The sequence below is a fragment of the Meleagris gallopavo genome, chromosome 6, assembly GCF_000146605.3.
Source record: "Meleagris gallopavo isolate NT-WF06-2002-E0010 breed Aviagen turkey brand Nicholas breeding stock chromosome 6, Turkey_5.1, whole genome shotgun sequence".
In the NCBI taxonomy this organism is placed as follows: Eukaryota; Metazoa; Chordata; class Aves; order Galliformes; family Phasianidae; genus Meleagris; species Meleagris gallopavo.
The window spans coordinates 47,498,779-47,525,761 of NC_015016.2; the positions used below are offsets into that span (position 1 = coordinate 47,498,779).

A 26,983-nucleotide genomic window follows, 5' to 3' on the forward strand; every position below is an offset into this window, starting at 1 on the left:
TTTTTTCCAGAAAATATAAGTACAAAAGCTAGAAGTAAACAAATGAGGTACTGCAATTCGGATTTATTGTAGGCAAAAGCATATAGGAAGTGACCTGTAGCAAACAATCAGAAGATCAAATCGGTAGAGGAGTAGTCAAACAAGAGTGCCCAGTTCATCCGGAAAAATCACCTCAACTGCTATCCATCCAAAAATGTATTGCACAATTCATTCAAAATTAAAAAATAAATAGAAGAGACAAACCATTTAGTTCAACTCTTAAAAAACACCCAGTGAAACCTGTATGGAGATACAGTAACGGGTAATTCCTTCCTAGGGTAATCTTTTCTCTCCTTTAAAAAAATAACCTTTAACACAAAATAGAAGAGTGTTCAATAGAAGAGAAAAAAGATTCATCCCCAGATAACCCCTGATTAGCATCTCTTGTCAAGGCAGTTTTAACTATATTCACGGTCCAAAGGTGGTGCTGAGCTTTGGTTCTTGCTGTTCCATTTGTGACCTTGAATAATAGCTTTTCTTCTCGCCCCCTCTCAAGGGGCAACAAACAGAGATATGAACATGTTTCTAAGCAGCACTGTTATGAGACATTCTCACTGGGATCTCCTCAGGACGGTCGTAGCCATGACTAGAGAAACAGAAAGTGAAAAGAAATTAGTAGATAGTATTTTATTAAGAGCAACTCAGAAGCGCTTACTATTAAAAATGAAATTAGTATTGATTGATAGGAATAGGAGATACAAGAATTTCAGATTAAATCAAATGACCGCATTATTAGGCAATTTGGATCAAGTAATTCCATTCTGATATTATCACAACGGTTGAGAAAGTCGAGTTAAAATAAAATAAAATCAAAAGACCTGTAACAGAACAGTCAGAAATATCACTGGAAGTAGTAAAGTCTACCACTTAAAAACTCAAGACAACTGTTGTCCTCTCTGCATAAGGTCTGCCATCCAAATTGCACTGAAGTCAAATTTGGGGGCTATCAAGAAGATCATTACTTTCACAATAATCACCTTAATTTTTAAGTTTTATGCACACTAGAAAATTATTCCTTTTGCTGGTAAGCTATTAACTTAAGTTACAAAAATATTTGAGATAAACTAAAAAACAACAATCCAATAATGAGGGCTGCAAAGCTTCCATGCCTACTGTCCTACAGGCATTTGCTAACAATAAAGCCAAAAATCAGGCCCTCCTGTGACAGCCATCAAAGACAGCTGAGAATGCACAAAGCTTTTACATCAGCACTACAGAAAGCACAAGAATTTAAGTTTCAAATGTGCTTTCTGCAATAATGTTGTAAAGAGCTTTGTTCTGTCATTACTAACAATTCAATTATTTTTAAAAGAAGGCTAGAGAAAATAGCTGCTGATTTTGTCAAGAAGCTGTTGCGTTTTGAGTGCAATAAAGTGCATTTGCTATTGTATTTAAAGTGAAAGGTTTAAAAGATCACAAAATAAAAATAAAGTGGAAAGTGTGAATGTTAGCTAAGAGATTTTTTTTTTCTTTTCAAAACAAATATTTTAGCTGTACTGGTAAGAGGAAAAGATAGATCAGCTGCCCTGTGGGTCTGGCAATGCAATGGGCCCAGGCTGGTCCTTTTTGGGTTAAGAGGTGCAGGAACACGTGCTGAGCAAGGCACTGTGCTACAGCCAACAGTGCTCCAGATGCACTGAACCTATTTCTGGCAACTGTGCAGAGCTCTTCCATTGCAAAAGATGAAGGAAAGTTATGCTGACCATATCCTACAGAACTCGTCACAAAGAGTTTATTAAACATCATGCTCTAATGGTAACATTGGGCAAAGCAGAAAGCATTGCCAGGGCATCTGCATGTTCTGCTCCTCCCTCAGCCCCTACTCTTTCACATTGTTTGTTTAGCTGGGTTAGTCAAATGCAACCTTTACCTTTAGATCTAAGCCAGCTTTTGCTTTCTTATAACACTACGAATAGCAGCACACTTTCTTCAGGAAAACAACTGAATAAAACCTGGAAAAAGGCAGAGCAAACTGAAAGCATAAAGCTCCCCAGTGTTCTCCCTAATCCCGGTGCCCTACGTTCTCCTGACACCAAGCCAAGGTTCTGATTCAGAAAGGTACTAACATTTAAATGCCACCATACTCCAATCACTCTACAGAGGATATTTCATTAAGCTTTTCTCAAATTACACATTATCATATTTAGAAGATGTACAAAATCCATTTCAGACAGTATCATTTTCAAAACTGACTTCCCTATTCGTTTATTCAAAAAACTATAAGGAGATCAGAAAATGGATTAAGATAAAGCCAAGTACAATAAAATTTAACATTACATATCTTTGATTTTAAATAAGATTTTTCCCCTATAACTGAGATTTCTGCACCTCAATCAACATTTCAAGTTATTCTTGTATCTCAGAAAGATTGCTTTTGAATCAATATTTTACCATGCTCAGACTTGGATTCGTAACGTCAGAATAAAGCAAAGTTTATCATACACTTACAAAACAAAGTCTTAAAATGCTTTTAATTACCAAAAGGAGCCAAGAAAGGGGGGGAAAAAAAAAATTAAAAAAAAGCAGAAGAATGATTAACATCATACTACAGGTTTTTATCTCCAAACAAAACAAGTACATATGAGGCTTCACTCACCCACATGCTAACTAAGCACAGACTGATGGAATATTCAGAAGATACCACTGCGAGGTGAGGCAAACTACAAAGCCAGGAAGAAAACAGCTTATTGGACTACATGGTAAAGCAGAGGTAAGAATGCTGTGAACATCTACGGATTACAGATGAGATTGCTACAGTTAGATCACAATAAGTAGGTAGCAAAAAACATATTAGTGCAGGAGATACATTGGTCTGGCATACACTTATTTATTGAGGGATCTGTGAAAGGTTTAAGTAGAAACCTCTCAAGTGTATTCCTACTGTTTAAGACAGACAGACTAAAAGGACAAGTACTCACAGGCCCTTCCTAACACGCACATTTATTTCTTTTCAGTAGCACATTTAATTGACAATTTACACATTAAAATTAGTTTTACACCTTTTGGCTGTAAATTCACATACAAAACCAGCTAAGCTTTATGTTAAAAATGCACATTTATACGTTTGTAACATCATTACTCATGAGATCTAAATACTGGAAACTTTCAAATACTGCTATCATTCTGGTATTGTGTGGAGAAACACAACAATCATGTTAGCACACATCAGCATCACTCTTAACAGAATAATTTATGACTCCCCCACTTGTTTCAGTCTCGAACAGAATTACAAAAGATTTGCCACAAACATGAATTTGTTGTTTGGTAAACAAATGCAACTTTGAAACTGAAGACAAAAATGGCTGTGTCCTTCATTAGCTGTATATTTGACTTATTTTTGCCTTATATTTGACTTTCTGTTAGATGTCTATTTTTTCATCTCTGTGTACTTGGAAAGGACAAAAAATGACAGGCTAAATCTGAGCCAAGAAACACAGCTATATGAAACTGAAGAAGTTTCTCCTTAAGACATCAACTTCTTTGCATTTTGATATTTATAACCATCAAAGAACTTGCAGCCTGGAAAAAAGTTCTTTGTATGATTGGCCATAATTTAGTCCCAAATTATTAGTTAGTACCAAAACCTGTTGGATTAACTTGAAGTTTTCTTTGCTATCAGAATTTGTGAGCACCTCTTTCGAGGAGACCAAGTTTCAAATACCAACAAGCACATGGAGCTGAAATACTCCAACTCTGACCTCACTTTTGACCAACTCAGAATGCTCCTAACATATTACTAGAGTGTGCAAATAAATAAATAAAATAGAAAGTCAGCTTTCTAACTGAAGGTCTGAGAAAGAGTCTTAGGAAAGCCATAATTACTGTTTTATTTATTTATTCTCATATTGTTTTGGAAGCAAGAGTAGTGTGAATAACTTCAAATAATACGGCAGAGATGAGCAACTGGTTTAAATAAAAGTTTTTTGAGAACAAAAATAGGATGCCAGCAACACACAAGATATTACTGTTACACTTTTATCAGCATTTACATGCTTTTAAAAGTATACTAAGTATTTAAGATTGCAAGGCTCACAGAAGAACAAAGTCTACAGGAAAATATTGTAGCATCAAACACTTTCCTCCTCTGATACCTCAAGCTGATGAAATGATGGAAACTTTTTATTAAATTCAATTCAAGGGTTCAACAGGATGTTTATGCTGATGTAGTGGCACTATGAGAAGTGCAACTACAGGTGAAAACATTCCAAATTTGATTTTGTTTCTGAAAGTGTTCAATATATCCAAAAGGCAAGTGAGAAAAAGAGAACACAGCTCTCTCTCTCACTTAAGTCCCTAAATATTGTACTCAGCTAATCCACAAAGTGAAGAATCACAATACTGACTTCAGATACAACACAGACAAAGCTATTGCTGCAGTTTTTATCTTAATAAAAAGTAACTCCACTATATAAAAAAGTAAGAGTAATACCAAAGAAATGCTTATGCTCATATATTCTTTCTCTCTTTTGGCCCTGCTTCTGAAACCCTAATTCAGCTCTTTAGTAAAGACAAAGTATTTAATATGTTTATTTAAAATGGAAAGGCAAACAGAAAACAAACAAAACCCATCATCGCAGACATTCCAAAACCACAAGGATTGAAGCTGGTACAGTTCCACTCTCCCTCAAAAAATTTAGGGGTAAAAATAAAAACAATAAAGTAATAATAATTAAAAGAAAGTTAAGCAATACTTAATTATTTACAATTACAAGGAATCATTCTCTATTGAATGTCCCACCAATTTTACACTGTAATACATGCATCTATGCAGATTGATTGCCATCACTTTATTTCCTCCCCCCACAGCTGTACAAGGTCAAATCTTGCTGTTGTATTACTCAGCACCACTGGTGAAAAGGCAGCACTGCAGAAAATGTTTAAAATTCTTATTTTTCATTTGTCCTTAGTGAGAGTTGACCTGACATATTTTGATGCTTCTTTAGTACAAAATAAATAAATACATAAATAAGTTCTTGTTAGGGTACTGACACAAAATTCCAATATATGGTTTTATAGGGAAATGGTTTTAAGTTGAAGGAGGGAAGATTTAGGTTGGATGTCAGGGGGAAGTTCTTTACAGAGAGAGTGGTGAGGTGCTGGAACAGCTGCCCAGAGAGGCTGTGGATGCCCCGTCATCCCTGGAGGTGTTCAAGGCCAGGTTGGATGGGGCCCTGGGCAGCCTGGGCTGGTATTAAATGGAGGTTCCTGCATGCGGCAGGGGATTGGAGATTCATCATCCTTGAGGTCCCTTCCAACCTGGGCCATTCTGTGATTCTGTATACATTCCACTTCTATAGCACAAATCCCAGGTGGCTGAACTAATGAGTTTTCTATTCTACAAGCAAATGTTGTTCTTGTGTTTATCAAATATTATACTCCAGGGCTGAAAAAAACCTCTTCTACCATTTTTTCCATAAAACACCTATGAATCCACAGAAATTTGTGAATATAAGTAACACAAATATTCTCTCAGTTAACTTTTTTGGTAAGAAAATTAATCTCAGAATAGTAGCTTTCACAAATGTGGTTTAGACAGAAATTCTAGTTAAGAAAATGTGCTTGTTTTTGTTTTGTTTTTTTTTTTCGTTTTTGCTATAACCTACTGGCAGAATTTGACATTCCACTGGAGGGAAAAAGGTGGAGAAATAGAGTTCTTCTCAATGAAGAAAGCGTGAAAGAGAGATCTAAAGAAAGTTTCAAACTTCTTATTCTTGCAACATCATCTCTTGCACAAACTTAAGCTTATTGGTACAACCTACCAATGGTCTTGCATCTTCTCGTTCCAGTATCTTCTGAGTCTGATCAGCTGGGAACTTCAGCACTGTTGTTATAACCTTGGCCATTGTCTGAAAAGAAACAGATCATCTATAATTATTGTCACGTCACCTAAAATGCTTCTTAACCTTTTAAAATATGCTTCTCTTGAGAATACATTTTTTAGTAATGTCACCAAAAAGCATAATGAAAGGAATTAAAAAATAACCACCAGTTTCATGCTGTATTTGCATGGCATGATACATTATGTGAAATACATGGAAACCAATAAGAGTCTTCATTTCACATTGTCACCAACTGCAGCTACTGTACTGTGATGTAAGCTCTAGATTACTGCTCTACAGTACTCAAGTCCATTAATAACGACAGCAAACTGTTGCCAATCCTTCTCCTGCCACGTTTAATCTTAATGCAGCCTTTCTGAAAAGCTCATCTGAGGCACGTGGAACCTGAAAGAGTCTTTATGAATTCACCTATATTCACACCAGCCAAATATTTAGTAAAGAAACACAAAGAAATGAAACACCAAGAAAGATCCAAATGTGAGATGCAGAACTGCAGTTGTCAAAATATTGTCAGCAGGTACACAGTAGCTCGTATTTAACTAGCAAAACATTTAGATAACCTCAGATGGAACATGTTAGAATGTCAAACTTTCATGCAAACTTTCCCTTCTAAAAACAGATTAGTGGGAATAAAAAAATTCCAAAAGGCACAGAACGTGGTTCTGATGACTTTCACAAGAAAGGTCAAAGTCAGAACTGCAGGGCAGCTCAGTGATTGCTACAGAAGCAGTAGCTGTTGCTCTTCAAGAATGTGGGTGAGATAAGATTGCTGCTCTTGAAGTCCACTGCTTATTACCAGCCTCACCACACGTGGAATGAAGAGGGAGACTGCAGCAACAAAGCAGCTGCAGGACAAAAATGACCACAGCTACAAGTGAGAGGTAAACTTCTAACTCGCAGGTACTGCTTCTGTCTATAATTAATTAGGGGTAAATACTGAATAAAACAAGTCCTGTTGAAACTTTTCGATTAAAAAAAAGCTTCATTTAAATACACTGGTAGCTCCCATAATCAAAAAGAGCCTGTAGTGCAGTTCCCAGGTACAATAAGGAGCATTCCCAGCATCACAAACAGACCCTGTGCTTCTACCATCTCTTTTGCCAAAACCCCGATCACAACGATCTGGGACTAAAAGATTAGAAAGCACTGAGCATAGCATTTTTTCAAACTGTTTGACTATTTTCCACAGAGCACAGTGGTGTGTAAATGTTAACAAAAAATCTGCAAACACTGCAAATACTGCATGAAGGCATAGATTCTTATGTGCCAACTTAAACAGAGGCTGAAATCTTCTTTCCTGAAAAAAGTGTTTTGTAATTCATTGCTCTCAATGACTTGAAATTTTCCATGTTCTTGGGGCTACTACAGAGATTCTAAAGCAGAAGAATTGAGTACTATTCACAGTTGAGAACTTACTTCACTAAGAGTCTCTGTCACTGGGGATAACAAAACAATGTGCTTGTTCCTGGGTGTGCATCTCTGACCCCAGCCACCGACAGACTCACAGCTTTCACACACGTAATAACCAGCCCTATTGTAAGAGATGCCAGCTTGCATTTCTTTCTGAGGTCAGTTATGTGAGCTCTGTAAATAATGCTTTCACAGTGATATCCATCAGCCCCTTCATTTTGAGAGCTGCAGGTCAAAGCCAGACCCTTCAAAAATGATGCAGGAGTTTGACAGAAATATCCCTTGTCATTCTGCAATGCACAAAAGCATGGCCAGGTGCCAGAAAAAGGTTTGCATGAATTGATTATCTCCGATATGTGAGTTGGAGAGCAGCAAAGCCTGAAGCAAGTCTGACAGAACATAATTCTGTGCTACTTCATTCATTCCTCTGTCTAACCGATGGAAACACATTTATCAGACACACACAACATTCAGACTGACTTTCTGACTTCAGAACAGACTCCAAGTGGCACAATGAAATAACAAGGAGAAGCATCTGCCAAAATGGTCCTCCAGGACTTTCGGAAGACTTCAGATTAAGTGTGCAGCAGAGCTGGAAGTTCAGCCATTCAGGTGCTTGTAGAAAATGCAGTGTTACTGAACCTGATTGTGGATGCCATGCATGTCTGAGTTCAGATATTCTAACAAGGTGCATGCTTAAAAATTGGTGATTTCATTTTATAGATTGTGCCAAGGAAAAACAAAGGGAAAAAGAATTAAAGGATTGGAGAGGAAGACAATAAACATTCCCCAGCAAATACAAATGTGCACAACAGTAAAACAGCTTACAAAGATTGTGACAAGCTGCAGATTATATGGGTTAAACGTTATAGTCATAATTACTGAGTCTTAGCTACTGAACCACTATCAACCCTCATCATTTCCCTTAGCTTTCCAGCACTTTTGCACAACTGATGCATTCACTCATCCCTCCACTTAATACAATACCAGAACTGTTTACCAGGCTGCATAAATGATAAATTGTTCAGGATAGTTTGCACAACTTCTATAGAACTGCTTTCACCAAAGAGGGCATCAGGCCCACAAAGATGACTTATTCCACTGCAGAACTACTTCTGAGACACAGAGTGGTTTTTTGTACTCTATAAGGGAAACCCTGCTCAGAGGAGGGGCACTAGAATAGTCTGGGGAATAGAATGCATATCTTGTGAGAAATAATTGCCTCACCTGGTCTGTGAAAACAGAAGCTAAGAGGGTACATCTGTGTCAAACAGGTTGATCTCAGTAGAGATCTTTAAACTCAACGTGTTGGCAATAAGAAGTGTATATTAATATACAGTCTAAATCTATTAACACAGTATTAAATGGATTATAACAATCACATCACCATTTGTTATGGATCTCCAATCGGTGTAGCAGGAAGAAACCAAACTATTTTCAAGACACGGTTGAGTAAACTTAAGGTATGAGATACAACCCTGACTGCAGAAGCTAACCTCAGTGCCTTCCAGTCACACATCCAATGGTTGAACAACTGCACGAGATCAGCTTGAAAGTACTCTCTGAAGCAAAATTGAAGAAACCACCAAAATACCTTCAGATTTACATTAGCAAATATGTATATATACAGATATATATAACATATTAATATATACATATATATTTGTATATATAAATACGTTAGCCTTCATTGCATTTTAGGTTTTCATTAACAAATACCAGTACAGCTTCAACCTTGATCACCTAATAACAGCAATACCAGAAACCTTTCCTTTTTTGCAACATATTAAAACATTTATCCTCAAATAAAAATTGCTATGATGTTATCAGATCAGATTAATATGAAAATATGATAGAGAGAAATACAATTGCATTCAATTTAAGTTTATCATCCACTACCTATCTAAATCTGATTTCCCAAAGCTAATAGCTGTAGTGCTTTGAAGATTGTTTATTATGCTTCTTTATTTGAATTAAATTTACTTTCCCTTTCACTTATATCAATTTTAAAACAATGCCTTCACAAGTTATTACAGGAACTCAATGTCTATTTTTCCTGATACAGTTTTTCCCTGATACTCATCTGCTTTCAGGAGCCTGTGTGTAGGAAATGTTGTAATGGCATCTTCTAATTACAGAGTGTAATCTCCAGAGCAAATAAACACACACACAAATACAGGTACCTTTCAATCAAAGCAACTGAAGGAATGACAGAATGCTTGCTACCTGCACCAGCCATCCATTACAGTCTCATGGGATGAAGTGGGAACATGGCTGACAGTTTGTGATTGTTGTTAGTATTCTTATTTACATATATATATATATTTAGCATTTTCTCGTGTTTAAGTCCCTCACAATTCAAAAGTTATTGTAATTATCCAGTAATTATCCAGTAATGTACGTACTTTTCTTTAATGGTTGCAATCAGATGCTACTAAGGTGAGAGAGCCAGCCAATGAGCCACAGGCCTAGGAACAGAAGCTAACTAGTGCTTCTAGTTTGTTTTGGATCCAGGGCTTATGTTTTTCATAAAAAGGAAGTTAAATAGTAAAGTAAAAAAAAGGGATGAAAAGAAATAGGAATCCTGTAAGGACGAGAAGTTCTGTGTAGAACAAGTTTTATTCCATAAGGAGAACAATGAGAATAGACCCAATTAACACAGAAACCTGCATAAAACCTTTTTACTTGATAGTAGTCCAAGTTGAAAGCAGCACAACAAAGAATGGAAAAACTCCAGGGAGGAAAAACAAAATATTCATCCACATAGCATTTATCATCCAAGAAAAATGTTTGTGTTATGTATACCTCCTTTGAACCTGGTCAATCTCTTAGCATCAGTATTGTTACAAGCTAGTAAAATTCCCACACAGGAATGATTTCACAAGCTTGTCAGCTTACAACAAAGAGCCTACTGTGCAGCTTTTCTCTGCTTTTAAAAGTAAGTTAATACTAACTAGCGAAGGTACACAGATTTGGGTGCCTTGTAAAAGATCTTTAAGGAACAATTTGAAAAAAAAACCTTCATCTTCAGATACTAGTAACAAGGTAATATTTAATACAACTGTAACTTAATCATATTTGCGCCAAGATAACATCACAAAAGTAGTTTGCTAATATAGTGCATATCAGCTTTCAAAGTCCAGTAAGCCTGACTGACACTAAGACTTCTGCTGGTAAAATAACACCTACCTGTAGAGGTATTTGTTTCTGTAAGTACCTTGGTGAGAGATGTGACACATCCTCCCCCTTCCCAGTGTTCTCTCCTTTCACTTTCCCTAGGTTTTATCTCAGTATCTCTTTTGTAAAAAAGCCCTGAAAGTCACTGAATCTTTTTACAATAACAGACAATACACGATGAACCACCAACATCATGGCACTTTGGATCTTTACAGCGAGGAAGCTAAACTTCATTCTAACCCACATCACATCACTGCATACAACTTTCCATACCTTTGTCTCACGACCCATCATATATTCAAAGAGCACTTTCCTCAAGTATTCAAACTCAGTAGGCTCCCCAAAGAGAGAAACGTCAGTATGATGAAGATTTCCATCTGGGTAAACAAAAATAAGTATATTTATACTGAGAGTAACTCATAAGAATGTATGTTAGTCATAGAAAGTGACTGAAACAAAATGTAACCAAGTATGAAACACGGGCGTAGTGACCATAATTATGCCAGATGCCTAAACCTACTTAGAGCAATTTCCTGAAGCTTAAAATACAATGGATCAGCACATTTAATTAAAAATCCTCAACAACGTACTACTCATGAAGTTTTGTTTTTAAATGAAAATTCATGCATCTCTTCTTTTTAACTCATACCAGATAGACTTAAAACCTATTTCTTTAGATTCCGCTGTTTTTCTTGACTATGACTTGATTCCAATTTTGTATCAGTGCATCTGAAATCAGAAATTATACCAATTTAGCTTTCAGAGGAAATGCAGAAAAGATAAATTGATATAACAGATTCTGAATTTAAGATAGTTGAAAACAGGTAAAAGTGGATGTAAAAAAAAAGAGAGAGAAATAAGTACAAGTGTTAACATTTTTTCCAATGAAATGTGCTTTTTTTGTATTAACTACAGGGTTATCAAAGAATGTGAACAACTGCAGTATGAATTAAGAGAGAAACTTCAGCTGTCTTACGAGCAGCTTAGACAGGAGATATAGGGCACACTGAAGGAAACAAAAAAAGGAGTACAAAGTTAAGAAAAAAAAGAAAAAGGCATTCATGAGCGTGGTAGGCAGTGGTATACCAAACTATGAATATAATCATCAAGTTTTACAAAGACAGCAGTGAAGGATAACTTTTATGAAGAATATTTATAGAGAATAAACTAATAGTTTAGCTTATTCTTACCAAGGTAAAGATGGAAGATAGAAGGATGCATAATTTAACGTAAGCCCAGCATCACAGGCCAATGGCAAATTAAATTAGCTGTTTAGATTAGGTATTGGACTAATTTGGACATAAGTCTTAGGAGAAACTGGACTTTTGATAAAGAAGAAATGGTCCACAGAGAGAGGTTAAAAATACTTAAAGAAACTCTGCAAAACAACTTTTTAAAGAAGTGTTCTTAATAAATATGGATAGAGCATGAAAAGTACTAGTATGGTAATCAAGATGTCAGAGCAGGAGATCTTGGAAAGGACATTTAATTATAAGTATGGCAGGAGTCCTGACATGGTACACAAGAAAGATTTTCGAAGTGTAATAATTACATAGTTAAGATGTTTAAAGAGTCATAAAGATTGGATTCAGTTAGCTAGGATATAATTCCCCTCCACCCTATTTTCACTGAAACTGCCTCTATCAATCCCCCCAGAGACAACAGATTGCTGATACAGAGCTGTTTCACTTGTAAGACATCAAACAAAAATGCTACATGATTTGCAAAAAACATTATGAAAGTGTTTCAAAAAACCTGATGTTTTAATAGATTCTCTAAACAAAAGCATATCTTTCAAATAAACAAACTTATGTGATGAAAACTACGTACACACCTCTATGTGGTGTTCCAACTGATGTGACATACATTTTCTTCTCATAATTTCTCAGTCTGTCTTCCAGTACATGAATCTAAACAGAGCACAATCAAGATAAGAACTGTTAAAAGTAAGTTAAAAGTAAGCATAAGAAATTTCAGCTAAACATCCTGATATTCTAGTAGAGCAAAATATATTTGCCCTTAAATACATTATTAACAACTGTGCCTGCCTAAGGAAAATTGTGTATACATGTATATAGACACATGAGAACATCTACATATATACATATTCGTATACCTATACATGTATATACATACACCCATATGAAAACACAGATATAAAATTACTTACTGACTTTACCTAAAGCCAGAAGATCCAGTTTAGAAAAAGTGGGGAACCATAATTTGGTATTTTCATACCCCAGGGACTGAGGAGTATTTTGAAAATTTGCAGAGATGTATGAGTCAAAACTATTTTACATGTATTAGTACCATACTTCTGTATAGAGTTGTGCTACATCATCAGTTGGAAGGAACAAAACATTTAATATTGCAAATACAAATCCCCCAAAAAGATGATGTTCTCCCCTTATTCAAGCAGCACCCCTACCTGCTCCTTGAACTCCTGCTCTTTCAGCTTTGAATCATTGACAAGTGTTGTCTTCTGTGCAAGCTGTGCCTGAAAGAACAGAAAATTTCAACAAACTACTGAACATACTGCTTGAGTGGCTCTGGGCAGCCTGGTCTGCTGGTTGGTGACCCTGCACATAGCAGGGGGTTGGGACTGGGGGATCACTGTGGTCTTTTCCAGCCCAGGCCATTCTGATTCCATGATTCTATGATAAACAGTACTGCTGGTTTCAAAGCATTACCTAGGGGAAAAAAAATAAAAATAAAAAAATCAAAACTTACCTGAAGTTCTGCTATTGTGACCTAGAACAAGAAAAAAAAAAATCAGATGAAAATGCAGATATGAAAAAAGAAAATATCAAATATCTCATTCCCTGGATTAGTCATATGACTAATGCAAGATGACAAAAACTGAAATGATCAAATCATACGTATTCTTACACAAATATGCTTATATACTTATAGTAGCCCAAAATACTTCTTAATGCTTACTTGTACTGATAAGCATCAAAAGCTTATATTTAAATTCTCTTGAGTCTGTAATAGAATTATCATAAAGATAACTTGAAGAACTTAGCATTTCTAAGTATGCCCAACAGTGTTTGCTATCAAAATGAATGTTCTTAAACTAAGGTTAATAGGTATTTTCTAATCAGTGACAACACCACATAGACTCTTCCTCATCTCAGTGTAAAAACAAGTCACATTTTTGTTCATCAGGAAGAATTCCTCTAACTAGAATGTGTTCTCAGAAAGACACATGCAGACACTCTTCTTTCAGTACAGAATTCTCTGTCCATCCTCGATGTATTCAAAGGTCTATTTCAGTAATCTCAGGAATTTCAGCTAAAAAAAAAAATCACATTCTAATGATCCAATGCAATTTCCTTTCCTTCTTAAAAAAACCTAAAAACAACAATAACGACAAAAAACACGTAGGAGGCAAAAAATCCCCTGCCCTCCTCCTCCCTCCCAAAAAAAGAATTTTTTTTTTAACATCTCATAAAAAAAGGTAGTATCAAATACTGCAGATTAGCACAGGTTCACTTTGGAAGAAGACAACACCTAAAAGAACAAAACGTGTACGTGAAGGCGAAGTTCAGATAAACAAATTCAATTGAGGCTGCATGTGTAGAACTCCATGAAGATAAAAATACGTCACACCTAGAGATATACCAGTAATGTTAATGCCAGCTCACGTTTTCACTGTTTCGATGGTCCTTTTCTGCCATCCTTTGCTTGTACTCCTTTTGCAACTCCTCTAACTGTGTCTGCAACTCGTGAACTTTTGTTGTCATTTCTTCTTCACGAGCCTTCAAATTACAGGAAGAAATTATTAGTTAAACAATAAATCATCATCTTACCACTCAAAACCTAATGACAGCAGACTGACAGCAAAGACTTATGCCATATACAGAAACAATATGTCTGAAATCCAGTATAAGCCTAGTGAAAAAAACTAAGAAACAACCAACCTAGGAGCTAAACAAGATTCTACGTTCCCATGGTTCCTTTATACACTTCTATTTAAAAAGTCAAAAACTGGCATAGCTAGTTGATTTTATTTTAGTTTTTTTTTTGTTTGTTTGTTTGTTTACACTAAGAATCTAAATTCATTCATTTTCTAGATAACTATCCGTTGAAATAAATCAAAACTGCATGCACACCTCTTAGTCATAGAAGGGAGCTAAAATACAGAAAAGAAACAACTAGAAAAGATGATTAAAACTTCTGTAAGATATGACTTGTACAGCCCACTGAGTAGAGATCATGATTTAGAGTTTGAAATAATTAGAGATCATGTGAGGTTCCAACATGGAATTACATTAACTTCTTGTCCTATACAGCATCTGGCACACTCTGAAAATACACAAACTACACACTATCCAGATTAATTACAGTTGCAAACAAAGACTTCAATAAACCACAGAACCTACCTTTATTCACATGGGGATATGCATCTGAAATTACATATTTCAATTTTAGCTTAGACAGGCTTTAGATAAACTAGCTGGAGTACAACATTTCATTTTTCTCTAATTATACTCGTTAGTTTACCTATAGAAAAAAGACAGCCCTCAAGTTATAGGCTATATTGATTTATAAGTCCATAATTAGGGCTATGTGATAACAGTGCTTATAAAAGATAAGCAGACAGCAGGTAAAGCAAGACAAATTACCAGCAGAACATTTCGTAAATAAATTGTACTAACAGAATGATTTATTCTTGCTGGTCTTTAAGGATACACACATCAAGTTAGTCTAAATTTTAGCATCATTCACCACACTTAAAGTGCAAGAGAAAGCTACAAATTTACTATGATCAAACTTCTTTCCTCCAACTGGCATTATTTTTGCTTCATCTCCTTACCTCTTATGACTGAGATAAACCTCTCTGCATGACTTGCTTGATTCAAAGTTTCTCAGACCTGCCATGTGTCAAGTTGGGTACATTTATGGTAGTAACTGGTAGCTTAACATTAAATTGGTAAAATCTGTGGGTGCACGTGTTCCTATTTTTTTTAGCAGAGATCTCAGTGAATGTGACAACCACTGAATTTAACAAATATTTATTCACTTCTAAGATTCTTGCAACTCTTTTTCAGAATTCTCTGAATTGGTGCAAGGTTTCATTATTGTTTTGCCACAGTAACAAAAACAAATACTCACAAATACGCCATTACCTAAAAAATAAACATGGCCTGTAATTTAGAAATCACACTACAGCTTATTGTACTTTGAACGTCATTGTTTGTGCCTCCAACTGCAACAAAGTCAAATGGAGCATAAACTTGCAACCCTACAAACTCTGCACAGCATGCAAGCTTCTCACATACATACACAGACTAAATGTATCTCAAAACAGAAAGGAACTACACCTTCATGATTTCACATCACAGATCTATTTTGGCCTTCACAGTAAGGACTTGAATGGCAACACACTGCATATGCAGGTATGATCTGGAATGATGTATGTCATAAAAAAAATTAACTTTGTGGTTTTATATTATGCTATTTTTCTAAATTCCTTGATAAAAAGAAAAAAAAAGGGGACTCTATTAAAATCCTGTCACATCCACTCAAATTGCCTCATGTTCAAAAACAGAGCAGGATATATAATCTGCCTGCAAATTCGGGATTTTTTAGAATAACACATTCAGACATAGCTCTTGGGACTCAGCATAAACAAACAGAAGTTCTCTTTCAATTAGTACTAATAGTTCTATTCAAAAAACAGTCTTTTTAACATTATTTGTGCAAGCAGAACTCGAATGTCCAAAGTTAAAGTCTGCATCCCAATACAGTAACAGTCTAGCACCTGAAAGCCATGCAGTCTATTGCAGTGTATTTTCTGTACCTAAACTCCTACTTGACTAAAACAGAAAGCATCCTTGGAGGGTCAAGTATCTCTGACACTGAAGTTGGCTGCTAACTTCTGTTGGTGTGACATTGGAGCAAGGCTATGCCTACAAATGTGATGAAGATAGATTGTCCAGCTAGAAGTAAAAAATGGAAGTTTTACTTGCAAAAAGAGACTGCATTGTGCATAGAAAAGAACTTTAAGAATGGTGGTACCAATCCAGACAGAATATGTCACAGAAGGGAGCTACACTGTGAGGATATCTCTAGCACTGTATTTAAATCCTTGCTAGAAGCAACAACATCATCTAGTGGATCTTAAATTTTAACCTGCTTGCTTTTGTTGCTATGATCTGGAGCACAGAAAAACTGCTGGAGGACATAAGGACTTATCACAGATCAGAGCTGGAGACTGATCTTTGCTGTTCTCACACATTCCAAAACCACAACCAAATATTTTAATTGGAAACTAGGCCACCACACATGTAAAGTATAATTCAATCGGGGAGATTTAAAAGATCTTTGCTAAAATGCATTACAGTTTTCTGTCCAGTTCTGCAATGAAAAAAGCAGAGTTATTACAAAATGTAAGTAGCCATATCACTTTTTAGAAAGATACCTCAAGGATTTCTTCATATTTTTTCACAGTTCTTTTCAGATCATCATCTTTTTCTGCAATTTTTTTATGCAACTGAGTTGTCTCTATCTGATGGTTTTCTATCAATTCAGATTCTACCTCCTGGGCTTTACCTATTAAAAAAAAAAAAGAGAGAGGAGGCAAAATCAAAAGGCATACATATTTGGATGAATTAAGTCACAATGCTATTTAAGAAGCTTAAAAAAAATGAAGTAGGTATCTATAAAAAAAGCTCTTCAGGAAAATGTATTGTATTACTTGATTCTAATCCTTATGGATTTTATTGTTAGCATTCTGGCAGCTGGATCATGTTTTTCTGCCTGATGTCAGACCTTCTCTAGGAGTTAAGATCACAACCAGTAATTACCAACTAACTGCATCTCCTCCTCTATCCAGAAACAACTGCAAATTTTCAGAAATTCCTCACTCTGAGGAGCACTTTCAGTAAACATGAAGTCAAAAGATACTTTCTTCTCCAACCCCAACTTACATTACGGTGGCAAAAGTTCAACAGTAAAAAAATAAGCTGAAATACACCGTACTCTAGGTATAAACTATTGTGACACAGCTAACAGGCAGTATGCTCTGCTTGTGCCCGTTAGCAGTAACAGTGAATGAAACCTATAAGGGTCAGCTAAGAAAATGCAATATTGATTCTGTTCTGGTGCAGCTTCACCTCAAGCACTGCGTGCAGTTTTTGGCATCACAATATAGGAAAAACATCTGAGAGCATCCACGGGAAGGATATGAGAATGGTGAAGGGCCTAGAGGACAAGGCACATGAGGAGCAATTGAAGTCCCTTGGTTTCCTCAAGTCCAGGGAAGGGAAGGCCTCATGGCAATTCTGCATCTTTCTCACAAGGGGAGCAGAGGGGCAGTGCTGAGCTCTGCTCTCTGTGACAGCAGCAGGGCCCAAGGGAATGGCGTGGAGCTGTGTCAAGGGAGGGTCAGGTTGGTGGTTAGGAAAAGGTGCTTCACCAAAGGGTGGTGGGCACAGAACACACTCCTGAGGGCAATGGTCACAGCCCTAAGCTGCCAGGAGTTCAAGGAGCATTTGGACAATGGTCTCAGATACAGAGTCTGAATTTTGCGTGGTCCTTTGCGGAGCCAGGAGTTGGACTCCATCATCCTTTAGGAAATCTTACAACTTGGGACGTTCTCTACATTTCACTGGAAGGCTTCCCTCAATGCCATACAGACCTCTATGCAGCATTACACATCTATACCACTGAAGCCAAAGCAGTATTACAATCGACATGCTTTCATTTCTAAAAATGTTTGGGATTTTTTTTGTACATACAAAAAAATTTAGTATCAATAGCTGTCTTAGGTAACTGTTGCCATGACAGATACAGAAACAGTGCTAGGTCAAAAATACAGTCCACAGGTACAGGAAGAAAAACTAAATACATTTTTTCCTAATTGTGTTACAATTAACATTTATTTATTCTCTCAGCAAGAGAAGTTTCCCCGGATTTCTCTAGGAAGCAGCAAATCATTACATACATATCTTCATCAGAGTTCCAAGTAAAATAACTTTTCCAAAACACCTGGTTACTTTTCAGTCTTATCATTTTACATTTACATTACTATATCACTTACTGATGGTCTCTTTTACAGCTGTTTCCAATTCCATTTCTTTTTGAGCAAGCTGAGTATTGAACTCTCTCATTAGCTGCTTTAATGTAGAGTTGTGTTTTAATTCAATGTCTTCTTGTTCACATCTATACAAAATAGTAAGAAAAAATTCATTAAGAAAATAGAAGTTTGAAGAGTATGAGAACAGTTCAGCAAGGGAAGAAATTCGGGAAGTTTCCAAAACTGTTTTATAAGGGGTTGACTTTGAATTCTGTGGGATTCTCCTTCCCAACTAATTCACCCGGAAGACACAGGTACTTCATTTGTAAAACAAAACAAAACAAAACAAACAAACCAGAATTGAACCATCATGTGCCATTATCCTCCCATTCTCCTTCCCTCAAAGACACACATTTTTTGCTCAAAACTTTGAATTAAATGGGCCCCCATGGTGGAGTTTTTAGGAACTTCCTTGCCTGATAAACTATCAGAACACTGAACAACATACCACATTTTTTGCAGTACATATGGACAGTTCTTGGTACCACTTGTTTTCCTCCCACCACCTCAGTTCACATTCTGAACTCTCAATTGATACTGAGCTACTTTACAGGGTAGTGACACGAAGCTCTCAGAATTGAGCTTTAGTCAACTTTGTTTCTTGTTTCAGGAAACTAAAACTGTATCTTATGTTCTGGTAATGCTGAAAGTAACTGCCCCTGAACAATTCAAGTGGTATTATTCTGTCCAATGAGAAACCATATTTTAAACTGATGAATTAAATAATGTTTTATGTGTTCCTTGCTTTCTGTTTTGCTGTCTATCTAGAAAAAAAACAGCAAAATACCAGTCATCATTTCATTGTTAAGAATCAAGCTATAAAAAGGTCTTCTTAAGGTTTAAGTGGTTAAAAATAAAGGAGATGTTAACCAGACTGGGAATGAAGAATTTACCTGATTTTCTGCTCCATTTCTTCAAAGGATTCCTTCTTAACTATGTCAAGCTCCTGTTGATGTTCTTTTCGCAGAGTACGCAGGTCTTTCTGAAGACTGTTTACATCCTTACGTAGTTTCTGTTTCTCCCTGTCAGTCTCCTCCAGTTTAGCTTGCAAGTCCTTCTGCTGGTTCTGCATGTCACCCAGTAACTTCTGCAGCTCCAAAGCAGATTTAGTCTTTTCTTCAGCATTTGCTTCAGAAGCTTTCAAGCGGTCATTTCTTTCTTCCAGCTGCTGCTGTAAACTTTTTAGGTTTTCTTCATATTTCAAACTTCTATCTTCCATCTCTCTCTTGTGCTCTTCATTTACCTTAGCTAGATTATCTTCCAATTCTCTCACCTTCTGTTCTAAAGAGTGACTGACCGCATCTTTTTCCTGCATTTTTCTCTGGAAATCTCCAATTGTATTCTCCATATCCAGATTTTTTTGTTCTTTAGCTTTCAGTTCTTCCCTACTACTTGCTAAATCACCACCACACCGAGCATGCTCATCCACCAGCAAGGAGTATTTTTTAGCCTGCTCTTCAAGCTCTTCCCTGAGGCTTTCAGTCACACTCTGCTCCTCTCTCTGTCTCTTCTCAGCACACTCCAACTTTTTAAGGAGCTCTTCCTGTTTCTTTTGCAGTTCTAGAAGAGAGTCTACACCTTCACGTTCGCTTTCATACTTCTGCAACAACTTGTTTTTCTCTATCAAGTCCTTCTGTAACTTGTTTATTTTCTCTTCGTGTGTCTGTTGGACACTCTTAAGTATTTCATTTTTTTCTTGCTCTATAGCAGCCTTAGCACTCTCTATTTTTTGCTGCATTTCTCTCTCTAATTCCATGGAATCTCTTGTTGACTTCATCTTTTCTTCCAGGGATTCAATTTTGGCCTCTCTTTCCTGCACTTTTTGTTCCAAATGTCTTACCTGATTTTCTCTATCTTGTTTTAATTGCTGTTCCTTTTCTTCCATTTGAGACATCAATTGCTTTTTAATAGAACCAATTTTTTGCTCTGCCTTCTTTTTCAGATCTGCCAACTTTGTGCTGTTCTCTGCATTCAGTCTCTCTTCTAACTCTTTTAGTTCTTCCTCTTTGCTTTTAAGTATCGCTGATTTCATTTGATCAAATTCTCTCTCTTTTGCTTCACATTCAGCTTTCAGAGAACCTATTTCCTTTTCAAGATTGAGCACTTTTTCTTCAGCCTCCTTAAATCTATTGTCTTTTTCAAAAGCAACCTTCTCTGCCTGCTGGAGTTGCCAAGCTACCTCTTTTTGCTCCATGTCTTTTTGTTCATTATACCTCCTAAGTTCCTCCATCAAGGAATCATTTTCTGAAGTTTTCTGAGCAATGTGTTCTTCCAATTCAGCAACTCTTGCTACTTGGATTTTTAACTCTGCAGTTAACTCACTTTCTTGTTTTTCTATCCTGTTTTCCTTTTCTTCCAGAGCACTCTTTAAACCATCCAGATCCTTGCCTTGCTGAGCCAGCTCCTCCTTCAGCTTGTTTAGCTCTTCATCTTTTTTAGTGGCCTGGGTATTGCTTACCTCAAGTTTGCTCTGCAAATCTTTAATAGTTTCATGATTTTGTGTAAACCTCGTTTGTGCTTTTGTCTTCCATTCCGACAGCTTGGCTGTACAATGATCTACCTGCTCAAGAGCTGACGCTTTTTCTTGCCTCAGTACCTCAATACTGGATGATAACTCCTGTACCTGGTTTAACAACTGCAACCGCTCCTCTTGATGTTGAGTGCTTAATAGAGAGATGGCTGCTTCCTTCTCTGTTAAGCTTACCGTGCTTTCAAGTCTAACATTAAGCTCATTTATTGTTTTGTTGAGAGTTGAGATCTCTGATTCTTTTTCCCGGAGTTCCTCTCTCATCGAGGTGACAGCATTGATATTTTCTGATAACTCCTTCCTGAGCTGTGTTATGCAAGTTTCTTTTCTGTGGCTGCTTGCTTCTGATGCCCTCCCTCTTTCTGCAATTGTTCCTTTTCTGTTACAAGACCTTCAATATCAGCCCTCATGGACTTTATTACATTGTCCTTCTCTTGCAGCTGCTGCACTGACTTATTCATTTTAACAATTACCGCTTCTTTAACTTTTGTAGTTTGGCGCTCACAATCTGCAATTTTGCATGTTACTATGCCAATTTTTTCATTACATTTTTCAATTAATTCATTGCTTTTTGTTTGCAATAGAACTTCAGCACTCTTCCAATAAGCATCTAATTGCGCTGCAAGCTCCTTAATCTCTGTTTCTTGTAGCTGAAAAGCCTCGATTTTTTTCTCATAATTTTCACGATCCTTATTGTGAGAAGACTGCATCGTTTGGAGTTTCTCCTCCAGGGCTTTCAGCTTATCAGCCAGCTCAGTAATTCTGGCTTTGTCCTTCTCTTCAATTGCTTTCTGCCTACTGATCTGCTCCTGAAGTCCTAATTTCTCTTTCAGGGACTGACTAAGATCACCCTCCAGCTTTTGGAGCTGCGCTTTTAGGCCGCTCTCACTATTTGACAGAGCACTCATCTGAGCTAAGGACTGTTTTAGTTCTTCTTGCAATTGCTTCAGGGTCTCGTTCCTCTTGACCTGCTCCTCCTTCAGTTGGGTTATTTCTGTCCTTGAGTCCTCCTTTTCAGCACTGCAGGTGGCAAGTTTCTCTTTTAGATCTCCAAGTTCCTGCTCTTTCTCTTGCAGTTCCATTTCATGTTTTTCCTGGAGCTCTTCAGCCTGCTGATTGAGTTTCTTTTCCCAACTTCGGCTAATTTCTTCCAACTCCCTCTTATGAGCCTCAGCAAGACTCTCCAGTTGCTCTTTCTGATTAGATTCCAGTTTTGACACAGCATCATTGATTCCGGCTGAGCTGGCATGTGCCATTTCCAGTATTTTAGCATTGAATTCACTCTCTTTCTGACTGAACTCCAATTGCTTATTTTCAAGCTCTTTCTTTAGCTTAGATTCTTGCTCAGCGAGTTTCTTTTTGAAGGCTTCCTGCATATCTTTTGATTTCTGCTTCATTTTCTCCATTTTGTTTTCATGACGCTTTAGCTTGTTTTCATAGTCTCCTTGTAAAGTACTAATTCTCTCCTCTGCAGCTAACAGTTTCTGTTTAAGCTCTTCCACTTGTTCATTCTGTACTTTCCTCACATGTTCGATGTCATTTTCCCTCTCAGTTAGACTTTGCTTTGCCTTATCAGCCTCTTCTTGTAGATCCCTCAGTTGAGATTCATACTGTTGTGTTAGAGATGTTACTTTCTGGGTATTTTCATCGCTTTGCTCTTGCAAATGCTGCTTCAGGTCATGTACCTGAGAGGTGTACAATTCTAACTCCTTCTTGACTTCATTCAGCTGGGATTCAGTTCTTACTAACTGCTCACTAAGTTCCAATTTTTCCCCTTTCAGGTCCATCAGCTGTTGCTGGAGCTTTGCTAATTCCTCTTCATATTGCTTTGCCTGCTCGTTAGAAGTACTCTGCTGGGATAGTGAAGCCTCCACTAGCCTTGCAGACACTTGGACAAGTTCAGCTTCAGATCTTTGTGCAGATTCCTTTAGTTCTTGCTCACGTGCTTTTGTTTCCTCCAGCAGTCTCTCCTTCTCCTCCAATGATTGCTTCATTTGGTTCAGTTCCTCCTTCAGTACCTTCTCGACTCCCTGAATAGACATCTCATGCTCTTTTAACATAACTTCAACCTCTTCTTTGTGTTGATTCCTCTCTGCTTCCAACTTCCCTTCAAATTCTTGCTTTGCTTCACCCAATTTACTTTTCACTTCTGAGAGCTCTTGTTCTAAATCCTGACGTACTTTCAGTGCTTCGGATAGCTCAGATGACAACGTTTCTAATTCTGTTTGTTTCACGTCAAGTTTTTCTAATGTTTTTTCATTCATCTCTTCTATATGTGTACGGAAAACCGTTTCTTTCTCTTTCAGTATCGTATCTATTTCTTGTTCTTGCTTCTCTCTCATTTTTTCTACCTCAATTACATGTTGCTGATGTAAAATTTGAAGTTTTTCTGTCCAAAGCTTTTCCTGCTGCTGCTTCACGTTCTCCAATTCCTCCTTGTGTTTTTCAACTATATCACTCACTTTCTTGTTATGTTGCATTTTTTCAGATTCCATCAAAGTGCTTAATTCCTCTGAACGCTTCCTGTCATCTTGTGAGTACTTTGCAAGAGAGCTCTCCAATTCAAGAATTCTCTGTTAGAAAACACAGTTTTATTTAATTTATCTAGTTTGTTATCAACCTCGCTTCCATTAAATTAAGTGAGTTAGCTAATGGAAAAAAGAAGTTCTATTCCACTGCAGTGAAAACAGACAAAATAAAAACTTGGAAATAAATAACTCAAACAAATTAATTCACGCAATGTATAAAAGAACAATGTTGTTTGTTTAAGAACAAACAGAACTAGATTAAAGGTTTCTTGAGAGTCTACAAGGGCTGTTGGGCTTTATACCTACATACTAGTTTTATCTTAATTCCACCTCTTATATCATTGCTGCTGTAAAGATGAAACTACTCCATAGGCAAAATTCACAACTTTAAGTTTGGGAGTGGTTGAATAAAATGCAATCTTCCTTTAGGAGAAAATGCAAACTCTCCTGTGACAAAAAGCAAAAGACACTTCAAAAACTAAGCAAATTTTTACTACTTAAGCATCTTTGTAAGTGTCCACCCATAAATTAAACTGATAAAGCACTGTTCTCCTGCACCACACACATAAAACCTGTGCTGATGGATACGAATTTGTACCATGATACAAAGTGAATGGATTGCTCTATTTTGAAATCAGATCTTGTAAAAAAAAAAAGAAAAGTACAAGCAGCAGCTTACTTTGATAATACATAACATTTTGGTCACTACCATTACACTGTGTAATTAAACCAAACCTGATCAAATAACATCTACATTATTCGTAAACTTGTCAAAGTCACAAATATTCTGAAAGGCATTCTTAGAAAATGTTTACTTTTCTGTAATGTTTACTCACAGTTCTAAAAGTCTCTACTTCCTGATGCATCTCCTCAAGTTTTTTGTCACATTCTGACTGTATTGCTTTCTTTTGCAGCTCTAGTTCTTCTAAGGCTAGGGATTCCTGTTGCTCTTGCTCTTGAAGGGTTTTTAAACACTCACTCTGATTTTTCTCCTGTACCAAAATGAATAAGACAATACACTATAAAGATGGCCCACACCTTCAAAAACAGTATAGTAAGAAATTTACAAACAAGATAGTAGGAATCACATAGTAATCACATATATTTCCTCTACATACAAACACATGGTGTGTACTTCTGTGAAAACAGATTATTACAGATCATTTCCATTTTCTTTACTTGGCAACCATTTGCCTTCCACTTTTTTATTTTTAAATGCACGAGAAACAATTCAACTTAAGCATTTCATTTTTGTTTGGTCACCATTATTAATTGTGAGTAACACCTCTGGGGAACAAACATCTGTCCCCTGTTGATTCTGCTAAAAGATTTTTATCTATTTCTTATAATTAAAAAGTAATCTTAGAAACAAATAGAAGACTACACTCAGGAAGGAACAGTTAACATCCTCTGTTCTAGTCACCAGCCATCAAAGAAGAGCACAAAAGAATACCTAGTTGATAAGTGAAACTGCACAATGAGCTGAAGTGGATTACAGATCACAGAAAACAGCAAAGACTGACAAGGATTTTTTCTATCAGAGATCAACCACTGCAAATGTGCTTCTCTGACAACATAACCTAACCAGACATCATGAATGTCAATGCTTTTTGTTTAACAACTTCATTCTTTGTACCTCTTTTTCTCTAGTTGCTTTGGCCAATCTCCACTAACCCAGAGGTAGAAATTAAAAAAAACAGTCTAACCAAGAGAGTTAAGAAAAAAAAACAGTAATAATTTTTCACAGAACATGCAGCTGTCAGTGATTACCAACAGTGACTCATATTCTTTAACTTGGTCTGGATCATTGTAGCTGCTTATCTTTCATGCTCTGAAGTCTCTGAGCTCCTTGACTTTTGGAGAGCACTCATATCTGAGTGCTAAAGGACTCCCATTGTGGAATGGCTCAGATTTAAGACTTCTAGTACCCACCTCACACTTAGAGAAATGTCTTTCTACACATTTTATGGAATGCTTACAAGAGCTGCCTTCATCTTCTCCTGGAACTCTCTTTCTTGGGCCTGCAATCTCTCATTTAGCTCCTGATCTTTGGTAGCCATTTCTTTTTTATGTAATTTTTCCAGCTCAGCAACACGATCTTCTGAAGACTTCTGGGAATCAAACATTATAAAAAACCTAATTAATTAACAAAACACTTTGTATTATTTCCCAATAAGAAATACAGTGCAGAGAGAGGGAACCAAAAGTATTTGCTTCCTTTTAGTAACTAACAATTATTTGAGGCACTTCCTAGTAAAAAGTCCTGTCAGATGTTATTTTCAAACTTAAAGTCTTCCATAGTTCTCATAGAAGAAATATCACATTTTCAAAAGATTCTTCTACAAAGGTGAACTCCGTGTTTTCAATTTTAGTTCAGATGTAACAACAAATTGGAACAGAAGCTTCTGTCTGCGACTTTCCCTCTATTCCCATTATTTCATGAGCCAGAAGAGAATCATCACCTGACCTCTCCTTAAACAGCCATCTACAGCTTACATAGATGCTTTGCCTATGAATAACATTATGTAAGTAAATCATTCTCCCAAAGCATCAGTGGAAAATCAGTAACACAACAAACGTCAAGACAAGAACTGCTATGTACAGCTTAGCAAGATGTGAAGTATGTATTTAAAACTAGCTGAATAAAATTTGCTTTGATCAAGCAGATTTTAGCTATTCTTAAGTACTGATTAACAGTTGGCAACAAGTTCTTAAACTTTTACATGTACTGGCCAGGGTAATCATTGGAAGTACTCAGCATTAGAACTTAGAATCCTGGCGGAGATGTGTGTGAGTTCACTGACATTAATTTCTTCATCTGTACTAAATACTGGAACATATCCTTATCATCTCTCTTCAAAGTCTCAAGTGTACTTCTAGTGAATACTTTTATTAACCACTGTGAAGCTAAGAGCAATATGGTTCATTTTACAATGAGTAACATACTGATTTTAAAGTGTCAGTGAAAAAATATACATACAAGTTTTCTATTTCAGTTTACATGTTATGTAAATCTTTAATTGCAGAGATTAATTTTTCTCCAATGTTACAAATAGCTAGAATTTTATAATAATGCTCTGATATATTATATGCATTTTACAGCTATAACTTATTTGTTATTTAACGATTAGATTAAAAAACAACAACAAAAGTGAGTTTCAGCTTTTACCTTCATAATCTCAACCACCTCTTGCTTTACTCTGGTCAACTCTTGCTGAAGATTTACCCTCTCTTCCTCACTTGCCTTTTCTACTGCTTTGATTTTTTCATCCATTTCTGCTTGTAATTTTTTCCGGGCTTCTTCTGTTCTTTGGGCCATACTCAGAGCCTTCTCAAGCTCTTCAAAAGCTGGAGAGATTTAAAAAAAAAAAAACATGAA

The 26,983-nt window shown here is 36.5% G+C and overlaps 1 protein-coding gene across 1 annotated transcript in view; it reads right to left on the bottom strand.

The window, feature by feature from the left end:
* LOC100538940 (golgin subfamily A member 4) overlaps positions 1 to 26,983 on the bottom strand; it is a 60,524-nt gene continuing 33,541 nt past the window's right edge. Inside the window, 15 exon segments of the mRNA XM_010713062.3 lie at positions 1 to 625; positions 2,636 to 2,699; positions 5,799 to 5,885; positions 10,740 to 10,843; positions 12,301 to 12,376; positions 12,895 to 12,963; positions 13,197 to 13,217; positions 14,114 to 14,227; positions 16,894 to 17,024; positions 18,514 to 18,635; positions 19,443 to 21,405; positions 21,408 to 23,649; positions 24,441 to 24,596; positions 25,584 to 25,715; positions 26,774 to 26,952. Of these exon segments, the coding sequence (XP_010711364.1) occupies positions 2,670 to 2,699; positions 5,799 to 5,885; positions 10,740 to 10,843; positions 12,301 to 12,376; positions 12,895 to 12,963; positions 13,197 to 13,217; positions 14,114 to 14,227; positions 16,894 to 17,024; positions 18,514 to 18,635; positions 19,443 to 21,405; positions 21,408 to 23,649; positions 24,441 to 24,596; positions 25,584 to 25,715; positions 26,774 to 26,952 (5,426 nt within the window). The 3' untranslated portion in view covers positions 1 to 625; positions 2,636 to 2,669.